This window comes from Carassius carassius, chromosome 4 (genome assembly GCF_963082965.1).
Source record: "Carassius carassius chromosome 4, fCarCar2.1, whole genome shotgun sequence".
NCBI classification, from domain to species: domain Eukaryota; kingdom Metazoa; phylum Chordata; class Actinopteri; order Cypriniformes; family Cyprinidae; genus Carassius; species Carassius carassius.
In genome coordinates this window covers 3,777,095-3,801,006 of record NC_081758.1, presented here as the reverse complement: position 1 = coordinate 3,801,006, position 23,912 = coordinate 3,777,095, and the positions used below count along the sequence as shown (strand labels likewise).

General features: G+C 36.3%; 1 protein-coding gene across 3 annotated transcripts in view; it reads left to right on the top strand.

Moving 5' to 3' along the window:
* Positions 1 to 23,912, top strand: part of LOC132132764 (astrotactin-2-like) — a 498,987-nt gene that overhangs the window by 331,794 nt on the left and 143,281 nt on the right. For all 3 annotated transcript variants that reach the window (XM_059545295.1, XM_059545288.1, XM_059545303.1), the window contains one exon: positions 8,873 to 9,023. In XM_059545295.1, the coding sequence (XP_059401278.1) occupies positions 8,873 to 9,023 (151 nt within the window). The remainder of the gene's footprint in view (positions 1 to 8,872; positions 9,024 to 23,912) is intronic.

Genomic DNA, 23,912 nt, shown 5'->3' with positions numbered 1-23,912 from the left:
GAGTCCCGAGATGGGCATGGCAACTGGGCACGCTCCGAGTGACCATCACTCCGGCCTGCATCCGAACCTTCACCCCTTGTTTGGACCCCTACTGCATGACGTGCCCTTAGAATCTGTTTCCAGACATGTTGTTGTGACAGATGCCTCTGTCATGGGCTGGGGTGCCATGTGCAACGAGTATGCTGTGTCAGGCTCCTGGACGGGACCCCGACTTCAGTGGCATGTCAATTGCCTCGAGTTGCTAGAAGTACGACTTGCTCTGCATCGATTCAGGGCCCTGCTGAAGGACAAGCACATTCTGGTCCGGTAAGGACAACACTGCGACCGTAGCGTACATCAACCATCAGGGTGGTCTACTCTCCCGCAGAAGAAGCTTCTTTCTCAGAGACGGGGCACCCTCTGGCACCGACGTCCCGATCTTTGGAACCTACATGTGTGGATTCTGGACGGGTCACAGAAGAGCTGTGTCCACCAGACGCTCCTTTGCTTTGAAGTGGAACCTCTTCATCACTTGGTGTTCTTCACGGCTTGAGGACCCCTGGAAATGCCCAATCGGTTCAGTGCTTTCCTTTCTTCAGGAGGGGTTGGAATGAATGCTGTCTCCTGCCACCCTCAAGGTCTATGTGGCCGCCATTTTGGCTCACCATGACCCTGTTGAAGGTAAGTCTCTTGGGAAACACGATCTGATCATCAGGTTCCTGAGAGGAGCAAGGAGGCTCAATCCGCCTCGCCCTCAGCACGTCCCCTCTTGGGACCTCACAGTGGGTCTATCTACACTGCAGAGGGCTCCCTTCGAACCCTTGCTCACAGTAGAGCTAAAGTTTCTATCATTGAAAACTGTGCTCCTGACGGCTTAGGCTTCGGTGAAGAGGGTCAGGGACCTGCAGGCATTTTCAGTTGAAAAGCGTGCCTGGAATTCGGGCCAGCCAACTCTCAAGTTATCTTGAGACCCCGGCCTGGGTACGTGCCCAAAGTTCCCACCACTCCTTTTAGGGATCAGGTGGTGAGCTACGTTACGTACCCTTGCCACATCTCTGGTCTGCTGAATGGCCGGGTCACCTGCTCGGCTCCTCAGTGAAGACTTGAATGCGAGTTGCTCGCGCTGCTCCTTATTTACCCGCTCTGCGGGGTGGAGCTCGCGATGCAAATTCCACAGACCAAGGTACTCGGCGTACCATTGGCTCGTTTTGTAACCACTCCAAGGTGATTGGGCTCTCGGGCGAGATCCCATTCATCAGTTTCTTTCTGATGTAACGTCTCCGTTCCTTCCTTCAGGGAACGAGGGTTACATACGTAACCGAGACGTTACTTTGTTTTCCCATTTATTTCTTTGTTTTTGCACCTTTCCTATCCCCATGTTGAAAAAAAATTAAGAGTGAGGCACTCACATCAGCCTGAGGCTTAATAATTTCACTTATGGTGTGAAATGGCCTTTACAGTTGTTTTTATAGTACACTCAACTCTCATATGTGACTAGCTCATGCTGATTTTGATTCCTTTATGGTATGAATGTTTAAATTAAAAATAACAGAATATGCATCCATCTATACTCTCACATGAGAGGCCCACCGTCCTCAGTGCCAGAAGCCATTAAAATGTTTGTCTTTAATTAACTCTAAAAGTTAATGGATTACTGCCACGGGTATTGCAGACCTTTGCATTACTGTATGTGTCAAAAGTGAGGCCACACAATGTCTGAATTCCCATTAGCCCAGTCTGTGACCCTCATCAACCCCATTCACCAGTGCCCTCTGGAAATGCCACTCTCATACAGAATAAATTACTGGCAAATCAGCTCCATAAAATTATGATTGTAATAACAGCTGGAAAACTCTCATCCCCTGCAAAACCTGTATCACAAAAGAAAACAATATTGTGTGTAAAAAATAAGCTGGTAATAAATCAGATGGCAACTAGCCTTGCTAGCAAAAGAAAACTCTTTACAGTTTTGCTTGTTTTGATGGACTGTTCAGAGTTTGAAGAGTTTGAAAAGTATAGTGTCACTTGAATACATTGAATACATTAACAATTTTGTAATTAAATTTTTAACCCAAAAGTTGGGTAAGTCCATATTTACCCAAAGTTGGGTTGAAACAACCCAGCATTTTTTAGAGTGTACTAGTGGTGGGCGATACTGCAAAATTTGCTGCAAAATACTGCAAATACATATAATTTAGGAGATAATTGGGTGGAGGTTTGAGGTTTGTTCCAATTCAGAGGAACAGAGAGAGCAAAGGTTCTGGAAAAATGACGTGATGGGATCAGCAGGTGCCACACACTCTCTGACCACAGAGGACAATCATGAACACATGGTGGTCTTCCAGCAGCAGTCTTGAAGGTCAAAGTCTTGCATTTTATGTGGGCAGCTATTGGAGAAAAGGGTTATCTTTGGATGGCTGAAAGTGGACTGGCTGCACGTTCTGGATCACCAGTTGAGGTTTAATCATGCTAGCTTGAAGGCTAGTCAAGATGCAAAGCAGTGGTCTAGTTTTGAGAAGACAGACCGAATAAGGTCTAAGGGTTTTTTTTTAATTTCATGCATGTTAACAAATGAGTGTATCCACTCTGGGAGCAGGAGCCTCATTATAAACAGCTCATTCTATATTAAAGTCTGACTGAAACAATATGTTCAGAACTGATTTTTTTTTTTTTTTTTTTTTTTCTCTTCTAACCATGTTAATGAACTTTCAAGACTTTAAAACTTTCAAGTTTATTACTGACCGACTACTAAAAACAAATGTTTAGCTGACTTTGTACAGAAATAAGATCTCACTTTAATCTATAGAATTATTATAAAACTAATCCTAATTCTAATAGTACCAAAATATTATTATTATTTTTTTTTCTCTCTCGGTACAATGTAGATACATCAATGAAGAAATAGCTGATTTGAAATAAGACAGGTATTCCAGATTCACTAACAGGAACCCTGATCACTATAATGATGTCTTTGTGTTTATGTTAAGAAATCTTTAAAGTAAATGGATGCAGAGTTTAGTTTGCAGTGCAGGCTCATGCAATAATGCATCCACTAGTCTGAGTGATTTCTTAACACTAAAGTGAAAAGAGCACAATGTTCTTTTCCTTTAAAAAAATGCAATATTCATTCATTCATTTATTAGTATATCTATAATGATTTATTCTTAGAAACTTGTACTATGCAACAGTTAATGTTTGGCTCTGTCATTAAGGCTTTCTCCGGAATCAATTGTATTATGAAAGGCCCTATGCAATGAAACATGAATTGAATTAATTATTTGTAATTCTTTCCTGAATAATTCAGTGATCCTGGAGAGACTATTTTGACTATTTGGGATTGATTATTATACTCAGGGGGAGGTTCAAGATCAGGGATTGGTGAATTATACACCGTTACTGTTGACTGTCCTGGCAATAATCTTTTTTTGCTTGGCATTGCAAAGGCAGTGATTCATTGACAGACCTCAGGCACTTGCTGAATCAACAACACTTCAGCGACACACTTACACAGGCATGAAGACATCTTTCCAAACAAACGACACACGGGAGACCAGGAATCATTCATTTTCTAGTTTATTTTTAGTTAATGAAGTCAGAAAATAAATAAATACATACATTCTTACAATGTTAAACACTAATACATTCCCATCCACAGTTATTGGCAGTAAAATGTTGACTATATGGTAGCTAATCACCATCATTAGTAAATACACTTCAAATGTTGGTGTAGAGTTTACTTTGAAAAATATTCACTCAGAAATGGCTAGCAAATTTTGCACAATAAATAAATAAAAAATAACAGCATGTAAGAATTTGAATTAAGCATGTAATTATGAAGTAGAAAAATTGTGGTCTAAAATGGTGTTTTCTTGTAAAACACAATCCAATAAACTTCGAAAAATCTTTTATTTTTATTTATTTTTTATTCACTTTTAAACAATGTCCACTCAGAAATTGCTTGCAAATTTCAGAAATAATTAAAAAGAAATGTCAAGTAACACCGAACTAAACATTAAATTTATTAGTAAGACTGAAATAGTTTTCTTTTAAAACATACTACAATAATCTTAGTTTTATAGACAAATTTGAATTATATATATAAATATATACATATAACATTGTGGATTTAGTTTAAAACACTCAGCATTAAATTTCACAAACAATTTACTGCAACTGATGCTCTGAATTTAACAAAATGTTTAAATAGAAATAATTAAATAGTGTTATATATAATATGTGTTGTTATTATTATTATTATTATTATTATTATTATTATTATTATTATTAAGACTGGCACTCCATCTTGACCGTGTTTTCACCAATGCAAAAAAAATTCTTACAGCTGCCACTGGACTTCAGTGTAGCTATATTTATCATTATTTAATGTGATTTAAGGACTAAATCCACCTAAAACATCCATCAGCAGACTTTGAAACACATCTGATGTGATCCATCTCATAGAGAATGGCTGCCATCCAGTGATTTATGCCTTATGTATGTTTTTTTTTTGTATATTTCTCAACTTTTTCAACATTCTCAGCACTAGCTTTGGAGTGCAGTGGTGATTTATGTGTGGGCAGACATATTGATGTGAAGTCCAGGTAGGTGAAACACTAGCTGGGTGTATGTGACCCTTGACCCCAGTCACTCAGCCGCCCACCTTTCAGGGAGGAGCTGCAGCTCTGCCCCGCCGGCATCCATCAATAATTCAGACTTCACATTAATTACAAAAGGGCTCTGCTCTCCGCATGTGGTACGGGTTTACAGTCATCCATCACCCCTTTCAAGCCGCTCACATAAAGCTCACATTCCTCCTGAGGTGCAGGGAGAAATCTATTCTTTCATTTCTGCAGGTCTCTCGGCAGGTGTTTGTTTGCGCGCGCGTGCATTAGAATGCAATCTGAACTGTTACGATGTTGCCGCTCACCAGCTTTCATCAAATAATTACATTAAGACATCACAGGCACGGGGCGGGTGAGAGTGATTCAGATTGTCAGTTGCGGGCCTAGCTATGAAATGCCACGGCAATATCATCCTCCGGTGCATCACAAGACAAATGGCTTTCATCTAGCACCACTGTGGCCTCTGATTGAATCAGCAAAATTTCAAAGGAATTATCCCGATAATAATATTTTAACCACCTCTATAGATGCAGCAATGCAAAAATGGTTCATCAACTTTATTTCTCAATGAAAATTTGTAAAAAATTAAATAATAATTATTATTATTATTAGCTCCCAACAGAATCAATGCATATGAAATATCTCTTCAGTTGTTCTCACTATTATTATTATTATTATTATATAATCTACAGTAACATCATTTGCCAGTGAGTCTCATAAAAACATGCCCAGGTAGCATTTCACCCTAAAATAAATAAATAAAAAACAAAAAACATTATTTTCATGAAAAAGTGCATTTTCCACTCCAAATTTTCATTACAGTATATATTCAGACACGTTTTTTTTTTACAATGATGATCATTAAACAAAACATTCCCCCCAAAATGTTTTATTATTAATTGTTTAAAAAATAAACATTTACATGAAATCAGAAACCATAAAAATAAATAAAAATATATATTTATAAAACTAAAATCAGTAAAATTAAAATAACACTATTATTAGATGTACTTTGATATTACTTTATTTTTTGATCAGCAAAAATCAAAGGTACAGGTACTGCCCATCTGTAAAACATTTCTGCATTAGAGTAATAAAAAGTTTAATAATAAATAAAAAAAAAAATATATACAAATTTTTAAACAATTAATATATATATATATATATATATATATATATATATATATATATATATATATATATATATATATATATATATATATATATATATATATATATATATATATATATATATATATATATATATGTATAAATATATATGTGTATATATGTATATGTATATATGTATGTATATATATGTATATATATATATATGTATATACACATATATATATACACACACACATATATATATATATATATATATTAATTATCAGAAGTATATCTAGCAATTGTGAGTTTCCTTTTTTTTTCTCTCCAGATTTGGAGAGATTTGCCCTTGTAGAGTAATTAGCAATAATACATTATACAGTGATTTTATCATTCATTGTCCTGTATTGTACTGGACAGAAGATGTGTTGTGAATGAGTTATAATTGCTTGTTAATGCTGTTGTCGGCTGTAATGCTGCTGTGTGTTTGTCTGCAGAGCTTGTTAGGCTGACATGTAATGTGAGCAGGCAGGCTGTGGGCAATGCCAGCGCCCTTGCCATGGGAAATCATGTTCCATCTTGTTAGGGGAAGTTTGGATGCTTTGGCCTGTGAGGACCGCTAATAATCACCTCAGCGACTGTCACGGCTGTAGAATTCCAGCTGCTTTACAGAGCCGGCCAGAAACACACTTATGTTACGCACATGTGCCACTGTGGACAGCTGAAGACACACGTGAACTCACACATGATCACTTACAGTAACATGAGTCATCAAAACATATCCAGGTCACGTTGATTTCACCCTGAATTAAAAAAAATAAAAAAGACAAAGTGTAATATCATTTCCATGACGAATCATAATTTCCCTCATTTGCATTCTGTACACAATAAGACATCCTTAAAGGGATACTCCACCCCAAAATTAAAATGTTGTCATTAATCACTTACCCGCATGTCGTTCCAAACCCATAAAAGCTCTGTTCGTCTTCTGAACAGTTTCCAAAACATCTTAAATTGTGTTCCGAAGATGAACAGAGCTTTTACGGGTTTGGAACGACATCTGGGTAAGTGATTAATGACCAAATTTTCATTTTAAGGAAATTTTTTATCATAGGCGGAGGGTGAACCAACTCTAGGGTATAAGAAGCCAAATCTGTCAACTACAAGCATCATAAACCTGTCTTTTTTAGGCAATAACCAGACATGTCATGTTGGCTAATAAAATATGTTTAAAGGAACTGAATTTGCATTTAATGTGATCATAATTTAATTAAAATATTAGAAATTGATAATTAAATAGGCATAACGTTTCCTCCTCATGGTTATTCAAACGGCTAATAAATTAGGCCTATGTACAGAACTGACATTATCACTAACTGATCTGTCGCACACTTAAAAAATAGTGTATCATTATAATCACTGAAACTACACACTGCGATTTGAATCCCTTACTTACATTGTACGTACATCTGTGCGTAGTTTTTTATGAGAGAATTTGCGTAATTCAGTCATCAAACGTGCGCATTCAGCAAAGCTGATGAGTTTCAGCGATGCCTCATCTGAACGTCTCTGATTGGCCATTGCATTCCTAAGCTCAACAGAATAGGATCTGTATGTTTATAATGTGCAACGCTGTAAAATGCCTAAAATGAAATACAATGCATCATGAGAAAATCTTAATTTAATGTCACAGTCGACACTTTTTATTCATATACGCTTTATTAGCAACAGACGTAATATATTTAATTTGTTTGTGCAGGGGGCATTTTTGTCCAATTTAGTGCCATTTTTGCCCCAAGACCTCGTGGCTAAGCCTTACACATGCTCCGCCTATGGGGAGTATCCCTTTAAACGCTCAGAAAAAAGGTACAAAGCTGTCATAGTAGGTAGTAACGTATGGTACAAAAGCTTAAAGCTACATATCTGTGTCTCATTTATATCTACATGTTAGATAATGCTAATCTACATGTTAGAGTAATGCTAATTTTGCTATCCAAATTCAGTCACATTTCATTTTAAGCTCCAGTTCTCACAGTTAACTATTAACTCTGATATTTCCCTTTAATAAACTCCTAATTTGCTGCTTATTAATAGTTTGTAAAGTAGTTGTTAAGTTTAGGTGGGGTTGGGACATATATATATATATGTATGATTTTCATCGTCACAATAGATCACCGCAAATGTTTGCCACATGTCATGGCAACAGCAAAGCACACAATATTTCTGTGACCTTGTGCTTTCAGCTGCATCCTCGTTGGAAAAATAATGACAGATAGTGACAAATGATATGTCTGTCTCTGCCACAAAACAAGCACATGTTTCAAATGCGTCCTGCTCAGAGTAAATGCTGTTGTGCAGAGGACGGAAGATGGGCTGCTCGTTTTGTCCTCATGCTGAAGCACTGCATATTACATTATCTAATTAGTATTTTTAGGTTCAAACAGTAGATGTATACATCCTTATTTTTGTGTTTCTTTTTTTAATGTCTGAGAACACACTCATACACGTATCAACTGATGTATCTCAGTAATTCACTCATATTACAATATATATGCTATACCTTCTGAAAAGAAAAAAAAAATACTGTCAAGAGTTTGGAAACATCTAGGATTGATTGACTGATTGATTGATTTTAATTTGTAGTTGTTCTGCTTTTCAAGGATACATTTATTTGATAAAAAAGAAGCAATTGAAAAGAACCATTTCTATTGTAATGTTTTGTAAAACTTAATTTATTGCTGTGATCAAAGCTGTATTTCAGCATCATTACTCCAGTCTTCACTTTTCTGTTTAACAGTCATGGTTTCCACAAAATTATTCAGCAGCAAAAACATATTTTCAGCATTGACAATAATCAGATGTTTTACATAAATGTTTATTGAGCAGCAAATCACTATATTAGAATGTGACACTTAAAACAAGAGTAATGATGCTGAAAATTCAGATTTGATCACAGAAGTAAATTACATTTTACAATATATTCACATAGAAAATAAGTTGTATTAAATTCCAGTAATTTCGCCATTTTGATCAAATAAATGCAGCCTTGGAGACTTTTTTTATTTCATAATTATTCAGAACTTAAAATAAAGTGTTTTCAACATTATTTTGTTTGTATGTTATTGATATTTAATTGAACATCTCCTGTGATTGTCTTTTAGGGAAGAGGCCATCATGTCCACATATTTTGAGACGGTGGACGATCTGCTTGCATCATTTGGTCCGGTGAGGGATTGCTCCAAAGATAATGGAGGATGCCGGAAAAACTTTAAATGTGTTTCAGACAGAAGGATGGACTCGACCGGCTGCATGGTGAGTTACCACAGGTCATCTGACATCACTCTCATAACCACTGACTGCGGTCAAACTATCTGATCCACAGCACATGTAAGAGTCGTTGAGACTCTCAAGCTCTCATTCCAGGAGAACAGCATTCTGGCAAATACCTCTCATTACAGGCAGACAAGTTTGTCTCATGTTACATATGTAGATTAAAAGGAAGGAAATGAGTACAAGGAAATGCGGTTAATGGCTTTTTAGGGTGAGATCTGCTCATAAAACAGGGAAATTGATGAGCTCACATCGCTCTGAGTTGATGGATGAATCAATCATACACAGCACAATGGGCGTTGATCACTCACACACTCATTAGGAATGAAAGTCTGACAGTGATTCTGCAGTCTTGTCAGCTGCAGTGCTTTAAAAGAATAGTTCACCCCGAAATGAAAATGCTCGTATCTTTCATTAACGCTTCAGTCGTTACAAAGCCATTTCTTCTGGGGAACACAAAAGGGCAAATTTTGAAGAATGTCCTAATCGCTCTTTTGTTTTGTAATGAAACAAGACGGTGTCAGATTTGAAGTCAGATCTGATATAAAAATGATTGGTTCTCACATCTCCCATGACATCATAGATGTAAAAAAGTACATCAAAAGTACAAAAACTTGCAGATACTTGAATATTGCTTTACTTGCAGATAATACACTGTTAATGAAATGAAAGGTCACTTAAGTGTACTTAAACAGAGAAACGTTCATGACTGTTTCTTAACACACTTAGTAGGTACACTTTTAAAAAGTGATTTTTTTTTCTCTTTCTTTTACTTCATTACAAATGTGTTATACATATATACACATTTTAATAGAAATAGCATTAAAGTATATTTAAGTTTATATTTTAGTTGTATAAATGCTTTTCAGTGCTAGTAATTACGAAATTACTTATAAAGATATACTTAAATCTTAGTTTTAAAAAAATACTCTGATAAAAGTATGCTAAATTGTTCTTTTTTTGTTTTTGTTTTTTTGTTTTTTCAACAAGGGGTAATGCATCTAGAGATCTAGAGCCATGTTTACACCTGATATTAAGATCTCTCAGTCTATACAACTGCAAGTGTAAAAAACGTTCAGAAATCCAATGTGCATGTGATTCCCGCCAACTATAATTACAGGTAATATACAGTACGACGGATCTCCATGGTTAGACAGTCAGTGAAACAAGGTCCCTCATCTTGGTTTGCCCTGACCTGACATCACCTAAAGGTGACATAAAGGGCTCCAGGGAAGAAGCTGTCTTGGTGAGAGGAGGTCCTTGTGCTCGTAGACTTCTGTCATCTGCATTGGAGAGTCAGGTGAAGAGATAACGCCAAGCGTGTGATGAGTGCAAGGTGATCTGGTAAGGCCTGTTTGAGCCTCTCAGGGTGATGGCATGTGACAGCTGCTGATCTTTCCAGCAGAGCGGATCAGCCACTGTACAGTACACACTGGTCCTGGAGCAGGAGACAGAAGGAGACCAGCCTGTGATGAATGAGACTGTCTATGATTGACCGGTAAACTGAAGCAGGATGATGGAGCGTTTTCAGTTGCCTCTGAAAGAACTTTCTCTTCTCTGGCTTTCGTGATCATGATGTTATTCTTTCGTTTGATGTTCTTGAAAAATGTATTCTCTCTGGGAGGGATGAGGTTGGCTGCAGTCTATCTTCAACAAAAACACCAGTCTGTCATTCGGGCTTCATCTCAGTCATCTCTATAGACTCTGTTCCTGCTCCTGGAGAGCCACTATCCTGCAAAGTGTAACTTTAATCCTAATTTAACACACCTGAACCATCTAATCAAAGACTACTGGAAAATTCCAGGGAAGTGTGTTGGAGCTAAAGTCTGCAGGCCATTGGCCTCTCAAGAGCAGGATTGATAGCCCAGTTGGATTGAAACGCTAACATGTAAACAGCTCAGTGTGAATCGGATTGCAGTTTAGGGTTCAGAGCTTTCAGAATGTGAAATCTGATTGGATTCATTTGGATTGATGAAAATTGGTGCATGTAAATGTATTTTGCAGAGTACAGAGAGATGGACAAAATGTGGTATTGAGTGGCAACATTGTTTGTGTCCTTCGTTTGGTTCTGCCTGAACAATTTGTCGTCCGTAATAGGAAATCAAAGTGGTGGATGGAAATTACTTATTCATCTGATGCTCATGTTTCCACTTGGTATTGTTTTTTTGGTGCTCAGGTCAGACATGCTAAGCCAATAGCCTTTGAAAGCTATTCATATTTTCTAGGACTGCCCCCGTAGTAATCGGTTAGTCAAAAAAAAAAATGTCCATGACGGGCAGATCCTTAACGAATGCTCCTTGTAGTTATAGTACATTAGGCAGGAAATCCAAACGTTCGTCATCACTCATCAAACCCAAATATGGCTTATCATTGAAACATATAGGTAGTAGACATGAGCAACATAACTATAAAAAGCTTGAAATGTCTCTTTTAAAAGGAAAAGAATTTAAACAGAAAACAAGTGATTAGTTAACCATTTTTAAAGAAAACCATCAACCCTTATTTCATCACACCCTACTTATTTTAGTAGCTTTGGAACTTAAGTGGTTTTGAATAAATGTGATTTTACTGAATGGACCATAGAAAATTGTTTACTTTAAAACGTGTCAATTTTATTAGTTTATTAGCTATTAGTTTCACAAAAATAATATTCCCCCTTCTTTTGTTCTCTGTCTATTTGTGTTTATTTGTATAATTTACATAAATGTAATGTGGTGTGGCTGCAGGCTGTGCAGATATTGATGTTTTTGCATTTGGATTCAAACTCCGAGTCTAGTTTCATTGGGTTTGTCTCAGTTTGATTTAAATGGTTTTATGCATGTAGAGTTCAGGTAAGAAGTGAGATCGGCTGGATACAGATCTTATAGGCCGAGAAGATGATTTTTCATGTCTTGACAAGATAGCATGACATTTCTGTGTTTGGGAATGCAGTTCCACTTAATTATATACAGCATCAGCAACTATGTAGTACCATTTTTAATTTCCAATTTCTTTTTTTTTTCTTTTTTTAATAACTGTGCCATTTTACTCCTACAACATTTATTATTAATCTCTTCCCCTCATCGCTTGCATGTCAGTGATTTGCCCTTTGCATGTCAGTTTACTTATGGTGAATGTTTTCATAATTATGCTGCCTTTTTTGTTAATTTAGTAAAATAGATTAGATTACTTTGTTGTGGTTTTATTATTGCTTTTTTTTTTTTTTTTTTTTTTTTTTGCAGAGCACAATCCACAGCTTACTTTTAAAGTAAAAAATGTCCAGATGATGAAAGGAACGTTTATCATCTTCAGAGTATTTATTTTCATTTTTCATGTCTTCCTATGATCACTGTGTGAAAGGGAAAAAAATAAATCTCTACCTGCACATTAATGTCACACATCTTTCTCAGAGCAAGCATTCATATAATTGTAATTTTGTAGCAAACGGCAGAAAAGAGTGAAAGGATGTTTTTTTTTTTTTTTTTTTTTTACCATTACCTGTGATGGATTTTGAATCTGGTGGCCATTATAGAATTGTGGCATGGCAAAGAGCATTTGTAAAAGCACTGACATCATTTGTAATCTCGCCAAGCTTTGAATGGGGTCTGTCTTCAGAAAAACACAGCGTGTCCTAAAAGAATCAGCACGACACTTTCGGGGCATTTGCAGCGATCGCTGCCTAATCCTTTTAAGCGTTCACTTCACCTCTATTACTGAGAGTGTGGAGAAATAGCAGAGGACGGAAAAGCTCTGTAAAGTCCCTCATGTCACCGATGCTGAAGAGGCTAAAACACATGGAGACTCCATCCAGAGTGGTATCGTGACCTTGGCCCAAGTCGAGAAATCCAGAAATGAATCCACTTCAGCCAGCAGATAGAAGGAAATTGAACAGCTTTACCCGAGTGTCAAGCTTGAGATCAGAGTGACGTATTTAAAGGTGCGTGTTGAATGGGAATGCAGTTTTATTTCCGAGATCTAACCATGACCTGTGATTTTCACAGTGTTATATACTGTTATAATAGGAGGCCTCAAAGTTGGTTGCATTATATCAGACTCTCTGAACAGAAACAACAAAAGTATACTTGAATAATAAAATAAGTGTCTAATGCCACTAACAACGTGTTTTTAGATGACTTAAAGTATCCAGAGTTGCATTTCAAATCTTCATTGGTGAGTCCTAATCTGATGAAGAAACAAACTCATCTACATCTTGGATGGTCTGAGGGTGTGTAACTGAATAAGAGAGCAATCACATTTTAGACCAGATCTCAGTTTGTTGTTGTTAGGATGAAATGTCAAAACATTATATATTAGTGTAGAAATGAGATATGCATATAAAACCCTGTTTGGTTCTGTCCTCTGGAGCAGAGCTGGTGGTGAATGATGATGATTCATGCTGTTTGCTAATCCACCTCAGCGTTTCTCCTGGAGTGGGTGGTCAGACACAGATGGGAGCTGACTTTATAACAACGGCCAGCATCCTGCTGCATTCATACTACCACTTTTAAATACTTTTCAACAACTGCAATCTGCTCCGACACATTAGAATGATGAAACATTATTTATTTTGGAAGGAAGGTTTTCAGCAAGGACCTCCCAGAATGAAATATATACAATATGTAGAACAACTAATAAGATCGTCCGAGTTCATTCCAATGCTGAGTTGTGAAGGCTGATCTGTTGCCAGTGGGTGATCTTATACCCTCTAACCGCCAATGATTTCTTCTTCTGATTCATCTATTGCTGCTTCTTGTTTTCCCCCCTCGTTGTCTGAACAAATGAAAAACAGGATTCTCAACATCTTGCTGGGATTCGAAACATTTCAAAGTGCAATCAAGTGCTTCCTTTGTCCTGTGGATGAAGAACATGTTCTGTTTCCTCCATGTTCAGTTTCTCACCTCACTGAGCCAAAAGCATTTCACCGTCTTGATTTTCTCTCTTTTTTATGGTTATGATATGTCTCTTCTGCTCACCAGTTCTGCATTTATTTGATAAAATATACAGTAAAAACAGTAAGTTTGTGAAATATTATTACAATTTAAAATAAATGCTTTCGATGTGGATACTCTAAAAAAATGGTGCTGAATACCACTGAAAGTGGTTAATTGGCTCGTAATCAAGTGGGCGAACCACTTTAAGTGTTATATAACACCTATCTTTAAAGATGCTATACAGCACTTTTGTCAAATGGTGCTATGCAGAACCATAAGAGCAACCCAGTTCTCCTATCTAGATTTTAGAGATGTTACTCCACTCTCATATGTTTGCTATGCAAGAAATTTTCTACAATAGCAAAAGCTGTTTTGAATAAATTGTAGGCTTTTCAGAGGTCAAAAAATCATGTTATCACCAAAAAAAACATGTTATCCTCAGGACATACACTGTTGTATGGCAGTGGTGCTATAAAGCACCTTGACGACTTCTAAGAACCACTGAAGATTTATTTATGTGTGTCTCTCTCTCTGTGTGTGTGTGTGTTTATGCATTTAACCGAGTTGTGTTTTAGGGTTGAAGGAAATGACCGTAAACATAACAGTGACGGTCCTGGTAATTTTCAGCCATTATCCGCTTTTTAAAGTTTAGACAAAAAAAAACAAAAAAAAAAACACATCCATGTTTCATTTTAATTTAGTCTAAGGCTGAATGTTTTCTTCCTCTTCTTTCTTTTATTAGACCCTTCAGGGCTTTTTTTCTGTTATGTTTTCTATGTTAAAAAGCCCATGCTGGTCTGATGTTAATACAATTCCTCTGTAAAGCATTAAGGCAGCACATTTATTCGTACACAGGGACCTTTCTCTTCCGTATGGCGATTGTGTTTAGTTTCTGAAGGCGCTTAGTTTAGTTTCTCTCATGTATTTTTATTTCTACTGCAAATTAAACCGCTTGTGTGTCCGTCATTTGAATTTCCTCCCTGGAGTTCAAGTCAGGTGTGTCCAAACCATTATAGTGTGGCGATGGCTCCCTCCTGTGCCATTAGCATAGAGAGAGAAGATGCTTCCAAACCTTTGAAGGACAGAAAAAATGAGACAGCTGGAGAAAGATGAGGTGACGTGATGGACAACACGGAGAGAGAATGAGAGAGATGGAATAATGAACAGAGCAGAAGGGAGAGGGAAAGGAAGAGTGAAACAAGATGAAGTACCATAAGAAGGGATATATGCTGAATGAGAGCAGAATATAATGAGAGAAGAGAGAGAGCAGCACACATGTGGAATCATTATTCTGAAGGACTTTAACAGGGACTTTTCTGCCAGCTGTGATTTTTGTAGATCTCAAGAAAGCCGTGCAGCAGGGTTCGCTCACCAATGCCAAGTCAGAGTAAAAATTGCCTTTGGCAAGTCATTGCAGTGACTCGCCAGTTGGCTGGAAACTTTATAAGGAAATGCAACATAATACATGGCTTAAACAATGTAACTGCTGCAAGATATGTAAAGTGAAGATTTAGATCTTAATTTATTTCCATATAACTGTATTATTACAGGGGTTTTTTTCTTTTCTTTTTTTCTTCTTTTCCGTTTCGACTCTTATAACACTGTTATTCAATGCATCGATTAAACGAATAGTTTAAAATTTGCAAAAAAAATCACTCACCATCCATGATGTAGATACGTTTGTTTCTTTGGCAAAACAGATTTGGAGAAATGTAGCATTACATGACTTGCCCAGCAATGGATGCTCTACAGTGAATGAATGCCGTCAGATTGAGAGTCCAAACAGCTGTTAAAAAAACATCACAATAATCCAGAAGTACTCCAGTCCATCAATTAACGTCTTGTGAATAGAAAAGCTGTGTGTTTGTCAGAAACAAACCCAGCATTAAGGCATTTTAATTTTAAAGCATTGCTTCTGGCTAAAATGTGTTTTAGACAGTTTTCTTTTGTAAACGTTGTTTGATCTGTGTATATTGCTCTCTTGATTCAGATTCACACAACTCTTTTTTTCACTGGAGGGAGTGTTATTATGGTTTTTGGACTCAAATGTTAGCTTTCAAGCAATGGATTTTAGGTAAAAACATCTTGATGATGGATTTGTTTTTTACAAACACACAGCTTTTGGCTTCATAGGATGTTAACTGTGATTAGAGTGGTGTGGATTATTGTGATGTTTTTATCAGCTGCTTGGACTATACAATTACATATTACAAATACATAAATGTAAATTTTGACCTACATTGGAGTCAGAATTTGGGGCGTTTTTTTCTTTTTTTTTTCTTAATTTAATTTCTTCAATTGGCAAATCAGCCGGACTTTGCTGCTCAGATTAAATTGTATCAAATAGCATTGGACTGAACAATAAGGCAGTTCAAAATGCCAACACCCAAGCAAAACTGCCAAATACCCAAATTTGGCACCAATTATTTTGCTTTCTGGGCATTTTAACACCTAGAAAAACAAAATAAAAGGGTTTACTTTTCTAAGTGCTCTTCAAGTGAACTTCATCAAATAGAGACGCTTGTACTTCACTCTTGATTTGCAGCAATCCTGCGCTAGATCATAAAATCCTCTTCTCTCTTTTTTTTGGTCTGTTTTCCTGTTTTGGCACCATCTGATAAGGTCAAGTTGAGATCTGGATACCAAGAACAAAGGAACTTATATGTCAGCTGCGCATTAATCAAATGTAAGGAGGTCTAAACTCACAGCAGCGTTCACAATCGGCAGAGCTGTGCACAATCAGAGTTATTCTACAGAAGGCTGCCATTTCAATTCCCGCTCCTTTAATAGTTTAATGAATGCAAGAGCCACAGTATTATGCACAGCAGGTATCATCTCCTATCTGAGATGAGGTGCCAATGGAGACAAAATAACAAAACGGCCTTTTGAATTATTTTCCTTCCCATAACCTTTTGCTGTCTCATTGTTAGGTTTTTGCATTAATTGCCTGTAATGTTTCCTGAGGTTGTGTTGATACTGTTTTGACTGGCATTGGAGATGATTTTCCTTCTTTCCCTGTTTGTGAAGCTGCTCTAAGGAGCATCATTGCATGCACTGAATTATTTAATTTTGCAGCATTCGATGACTGTGCCAGTCTTGAAAAACTCAAGCCGCCATTGACCCACAGGTCAAACATCACTCCGAAATAGCTTTATTAGGTCACGCATGTAATTCAGACACTTAATAATGAGGGACATGCATTCATTAAGATGAAGGCAGCCGCTTAATTGCACAGTGTCTGATTAAAAACCTGGAGGTGATTAGATTGATTAATGAGAGTAAACGCGGAGGCAGCGGATCAGGCCACAGAGGTTGCTGTATTCCTTTATTTCTCTCATCTGTGCCGTCTGTTCTGATGGAGATCACGACCACTCGTCTTGTTTAGCGACCACTGAGCATTTTACTGTTGTGCTTTAGGAATGTGCTGTAATTCTTTAGACACTTTTTGTGGGTACACCTCCTTGAGATTTGTTTCCCACAGACTTTCTCTGTTGTACTGCTCTGGAAAACCGTACGTGAAAGTGGCAAACTGTGAAAAATAAATAAATAAAATGATTTGAGTAAAAAGTTGAGTAAAAATGTGTTTTCTTTACCAAGAAAGTGGCGAGATTTTTGCATATTGAAACATAGTAAGTTGATCCACATGTGACAGCCTGTGACATGAACAAGAACATGAACAACAATATCACATTAGACCACAAAAATTGATCTTAAATTCAACTTCCAAAAAGTGCACTGATATTTGGAATGTTACATTCATTTAGTTGACTAGTGCCATGTGCTGTATTAACAAATACATAAATGGCATTGATAAAAAACTAACACTGACAAGCTACGCAATATCACATTCATAATCGATTGATCTAATGAATGCGATATTGCATAGATTGTCAGCTATGCAATATCAGTGATCTACAGCTCTGTGTATTAAATTCATCTGAATAATTAATAAATTTACTGATGAGATGCGCATGACAAGCACATGCGATTTATCATGCAGCCCTTGTTTGTTGATCACACAGTACAAAGTAGATGAGGAAAACTAGGATGCCGGGTGTATTCAATGTGCCTCCATTACTGTCCACTGTGATTGGTTGAGTGGATATATCGCATTCTGCAACAAAGGGAGACGGTTTGGAGAAAAAGGGAGAAAGCATGACCTAATAACTCAGCTAATATCGCATGATTGAAAACAATTAAAAATATACAATTTCCTTATGTTGTATTAAGGGGCTTTTCATCTTCATCTACAGGCTAATGAACGCTTTTGAATGAAAAATCCTGACCTTTGCCGTTGGTCCACTGTACAAGCATGCATTTAGATGTGTACAAGGCTGTACGTTCATGAGACTTTATTTGCCATGCAATTTACTCTGACTCACACCATAAAAAAAAAAAAAAATGTTTCTCAAAAAAAAGTTCAAGAATAAGGACACGGAAGAGAAGACAATGCTGAATAAAGTCGTAGTTTTTGCTATTTTTGGACCGAAATGTATTTTCGATGCTTCAAAAAATTCTAACTGACCCTCTGATATCACATGGACTACTTTGAAGATGTTTTTCTTACCTTTCTGGACATGGACAGTAGACCGTACACACAGCTTCAATGGAGGGACTGAGAGCTCTCGGACTAAATCTAAAATATCTTAAACTGTGTTCAGAAGATAAACAGAGGTCTTTTTTCTCTCTCACCATTAAAATAGTTCTGTTTTGTTTTTAATTGAAAATGAATATTTCCTGTTTCATTATTAATTAATCTAGAAAAAATACTTGGATTTTTTTATTTTTGTTGTTGTTATTTGTTGTTTTTTTGTTTATGTTTTTTTTTTATCTTTTTTTTATGATCAAGTTTGATGAATTTAACCTTCTCAAATCATCACAAATTGCTTAAAATAAAATCTGTAGATATAGAACACTTAAAGCATATTACAATATTAGTTTAAACATTTTAAAGTGCACTGTTAGGTGTATATTTAAGCCTATATTTAAGCATGGAGGCGCCAGTGCGATCCCTTCATTCTGTTATTCATAACAGTGGAAACAACTTGAAGTACAGCATTGTTTTTGCTCATACAGCTAAGATTAATATTTCTTTTGGAGCTATAAATGGTGCACCTTTATTTTTGTGTACACTGAATACATGAATATCAACAAAACGTAGTGCTTCTGTAAAATAGAGAAAATAAATTGGATGCACTTTCTGCCATCTCTGTCTGCGTGAACACGTCAAGCTCTGGCTGAAATGCAAAGCTTTAAAAGCAGTTGCAGTTTAAATTCACAACTAATTGGAGTCATTTGAGTCAATTGATTTTCTCCACAGTATTTTCTCTCTGTACCAACGTAAATATAAGCTAAAACAAAGCCAGTTGCACATAAATGAAGTCCATATTGTCCATCCAACAGAATAGTAATCACAATAATTGTGAACTATGTATTTATTTTTACAGCCTATCACTGTTTATCACTATTATTATTATTATTATTTATACTATGTTTTGTAGAAAGGGAACTAAAGTAGCCTGCATTGATTTCACAGTAAAATTCTGAATATCAATGCTATAAGTATCTAGTAGCATTTTTGCACTATTTGTGCTGTTCTTTATTGCTTGCTTGCTTTGCTTATGTATGAATGTTTACTTAAGTTCTTAACTATTGTTTTTTTTTTTCATTATTATTATTATACTATTTTTTTTCAATTATGGAGTTATAAATGATGTTTATAATTATAAATACGGTATGTTTAGAATCCAATGTCAAACATTATATTAATGCGAAAGGCGAGAGCATTACTTTATGCATTTGTTATAAAATGTTTACCACATTATTAATATTGAAAGGGCTGTTAAAAGAACTACTTTTAAAGAATGAATTTTCTGTTGTTTTGATGAAAGAAGACGTACAGTATAACCCGAATGACCACAGGTTTTGAGCTGAAATGTCATGAGTTTGCTGCTTCAGACTCAGATTAAATAATAATAATAATAATAATCACTGTGTGCTTGTGAGAGAATGTTAGAGATTCCTGCATGTGTTAGAGATTGAAAGACTGAAGCATTAATAAACAACAGTCTGATGAATATTATATTACAGACACAGGACTGATGCTGTTAACTGTGATCCTTAATCAGGTCTATATGAAAAATATCTCAGTTTATATTATCATATGTGTGTTATATGACCCAGTGCGCTCATGCTATTGACCCAGTTCAGCATGCCATTAAAATGACTAAAGCACGATAACACTCCAAAAATCCACCCGCACACCCTTAAAGATAAATATATTTTCCGCTTATTCTTCTGATGTGCTTTGAAGCACTGATCTTTTATTTCTCGCTTGATGTTGTTGTTGCTTTCTTTGAAATCATCCAATTAAAAGCCTTTGGTCTTGAAATTCAGAGTCTTTGGTGGCTCTTTGGTACTGAAGCTGTGTGCTCAATGACGTCACATATGACCTCAGAGTGGCTTTGACATATTCGTCTAATTGTATGCAGAAGAATACGGATATGATTGTATACAGAATGTGTGGATTAATTTTCAGCTCAGACAAGCAAACACACTTGTCAAGAACTGCAGTAAAAAATTAATATGTTTCATATGTAATTTGCCAGACTACAATTGTCATTTCAGTTGTTGATTAGATCATCTGTGTGTTTGCTACAGACAAAAATGTATTCATATGAAAATTGTCAAATCATTAATACCTAGTATCAAGTCTGTATTATATCATCAGCAACAGACAGTTGTTGACTGTTATCTTATTCCAGTCTCTCCTTCATTGGCTGTCTATCTGTGTAATACCAAAAGCATTCTCTCATCAGAGATTCTTCAGTATAATAGATCAGGGAGCCCCTGAGCAAAGATTCAAAACATCAAGATTTACATCAAACACAAACTGCTTGTAAAGAAATAGAGTGCAACTGTGTGAAGAACGAACATCAGTGGTGTGACATCAGTTAGAACATAATCAGCTCAAAATGAAGTTAATTTCAAGAGTATGAAACCGCTTTCCAGAGTGAAGTTCCCAGAAGAAGTTAACTCTGGCTGGTAAACATTTTCAAACTACCGTAAGTCTGTGGCCATTATGTAGGTAATCCGCCACCTCTGACATGGAAATCTTCTCCATTACATTTATTCTGTTCAGGTGACTGTTTAGGTCAGACATACAGTAAGTGAAAACATCAAAACACTGATGGAAACTGATGTTGAGATGAGTATTCCAGGGGTACCTGGATGGCTTACTATTTTCATTAGAAATTCGAAGTGCAGATCCGTGCATACTTCAAGGGCAAATATTGCCCATAATCCATTGAGTGTTGGACAAGGATTTGAGTAGAACTACAAATATGAATAAAAAAAAGTGTTAAAAACTACAAACATGGCAGGTATGCATATATATAAGTATATATATATATACAAGTATATATATAAGTATATATATATAACATAAATAAGTAGGCTAATAAATATATAATGTTTAAAACATGAAAAACTATTTGTTCTCCACCACATCACTAAAATTGATACTGTGTGTGTGTGTGTGTGTGTGTGTAAGAGAGTGCTTTCTGCATTGAGGATATTCTGTAGTCTCAGACCTTCGTTTGGGTAAATCTTTACTGGATTGTCTGTACTCAATCCTTATCCATCTTCAAGAATCAGCTTAAAACACATCTCTTCCAAACGTATTTGACCTAACTTTAACACTCACTATTCTTAAAAAAAAAAAAGAATAATATTAAGCTTTCTTATCTTTTGTATTCTATCGGTTTTCTTTTATTATACAATTAACAAAGGCAAAAAAAGACCTCTAACTCTAGCTTGCTCTATTCTTTTTCTATTCTATCTGTTATCAGTATTTCTTTATTATATTATTTAAAAGCCTTTGTTACGTGTAAGCTAACTGAGACTTGTTATAGCACTTGTATATTTGTTGTTTTTTATTGCTTCCATTGTCCTCATACGCTATTTGTGACGGATTGAGAGAGAATAGTGCTGACATTTTGAGTCACTGACTTTGCAAAAACCCAACAAAAACACGTCCTAAGAGTCCAAAAGCATTCACTTCGCAATGAAGCCTGTTAGAATTAATAAATACAGTTAGAATGTCCTTATAATTTAAGTTATGAAAAAAAATGTTTTTTTTGTTTTTTGCTTTCGAACCTCAGTTTTCAGAGTTTCAAAACTGTTTTTTCACCTATTCGCACACCAGTTTTCAGATCACTATTTACAAGGTTTCAAATCTTGAAAGCAAACTATACACTGGGAGAACAGTGACCAATTCGAAACTCTGAAAAAATGATTGCACAACACCATTAACACCTTTTTTAAATTTTAGGAACGTTTATTTTGCATATCCTGTGCGCTTTTGTCATTGGTGGAGCAGTCGGTCAATCCCACCTTTCCAGTAAATACGACTTGTGATTGGACTGTACGTCAGCAGACAGCAAAGCATTGGCCAAGAGCAGAAGGCCCTCCCTCCAGGCTTTTTGTTAGTTGCGAGGTTGCGAAGCTTCATTTTCGCTCAGTCTGAGTTTCAGAGTTTCAGAGCAGAGATGCGTGACAGCGCTGCCACAAATCACGTGAGTCGCAAGCTCGCAACTGTGTGGACGTATCTCCGCAAAGTGGGTGTTGTAAACTCAGCTCTGAAAAAATAGTCTGCAAATGTAATGTAACTGATCTTTTATTTCTCGCTTGATGTTGTTGTTGCTTTCTTTGAAATCATCCAATTAAAAGCCTTTGGTCTTGAAATTCAGAGTCTTTGGTGGCTCTTTGGTACTGAAGCTGTGTGCTCAATGACGTCACATATGCAAATGTAATGTAATGTAATAAGTTTCGCCCTTTCGAACCTCAGTTTTCAGAGTTTCAAAACTGTTTTTTCACCTGTTGGCACACCAGTTTTAAGATCACTATTTACAAGGTTTCAAATCTTGAAAGCAAACTATACACTGGGAGAAGAGTGACCAATTCGAAACTCTGAAAAAATGATTGCACAACACCATTAAAAAGAGTGTTGCACTTCTGAAGAGGGAAAACTCAAAAACAAAATTATGTTTGAAGAGTTTTAATTTTTTTACCACTTTGCAGGCCTGCAAAGCTCTGTTTTCAGAGTTAAAAAAAAAATGTCACACATTCGCACACCAGTTTTCAGATCACCATTTACAGTGGGAGAACACTGACAAATTTGAAACTCTGAAAAATTCTTTGCGCAACATCGTAAAAAAATGTTGCAGTTCTGAAGAAGGAAATCTCAAAAACAACATAATGTTTGCAGAGATATTTTTATATTTTTTTACATTTTGCAAGCTTGCAAATCTTATTTTTCGATCTTGCAAAACTTTTTTTTGTAAGATTTTGAGTTTTCGAACACTTAGTTTCAATCTTTCAGAACTGTATTTTCAGTTTTAAATCATGGCAGGATTTAAATCCAATAACAGGGCAGTTAAAACGGTCAAAGAATGCACATAAATAAGCAACATGTGCGGATCGTGATTTTGAGGCAGTTATAGCAAAAACAGAAAATAGTTATCCTCAAATGTTACCATTTGTTTTAAAAACAGTTGACGATAAAAAAAAAAAAAAGTTTTAAATAAGCTCCACATTATGCTTGTTGGAAGCAGTGACTTCAAATGACGCATCTCGCTGAAGTTGGGATTCATCGATCTGCCCAAGTCTTAGGTCGGATATTCGACTTCAAATGACATAATTGACCAGGGGTCTCCAAACCCGGGACTCTGAGTTTAGTGCCAACCCTAATCAAATGCTCCTGAACCAGCTAATCAAGGTATTTCTAGACATACTAGAAACTTACAGGAAGGTTTGTTGAGGCAATTTGGAGCTAAACTCTGCAGGACACCAGCCCTCCAGGACTGAGTTTGGAGATAGACATTAAGTTTGTTCGACTTGAAGCAGCGCTGCGCAGACCGGTCAGTGTATGACATCAAAGTACCGCGATTCGAAAGCATAA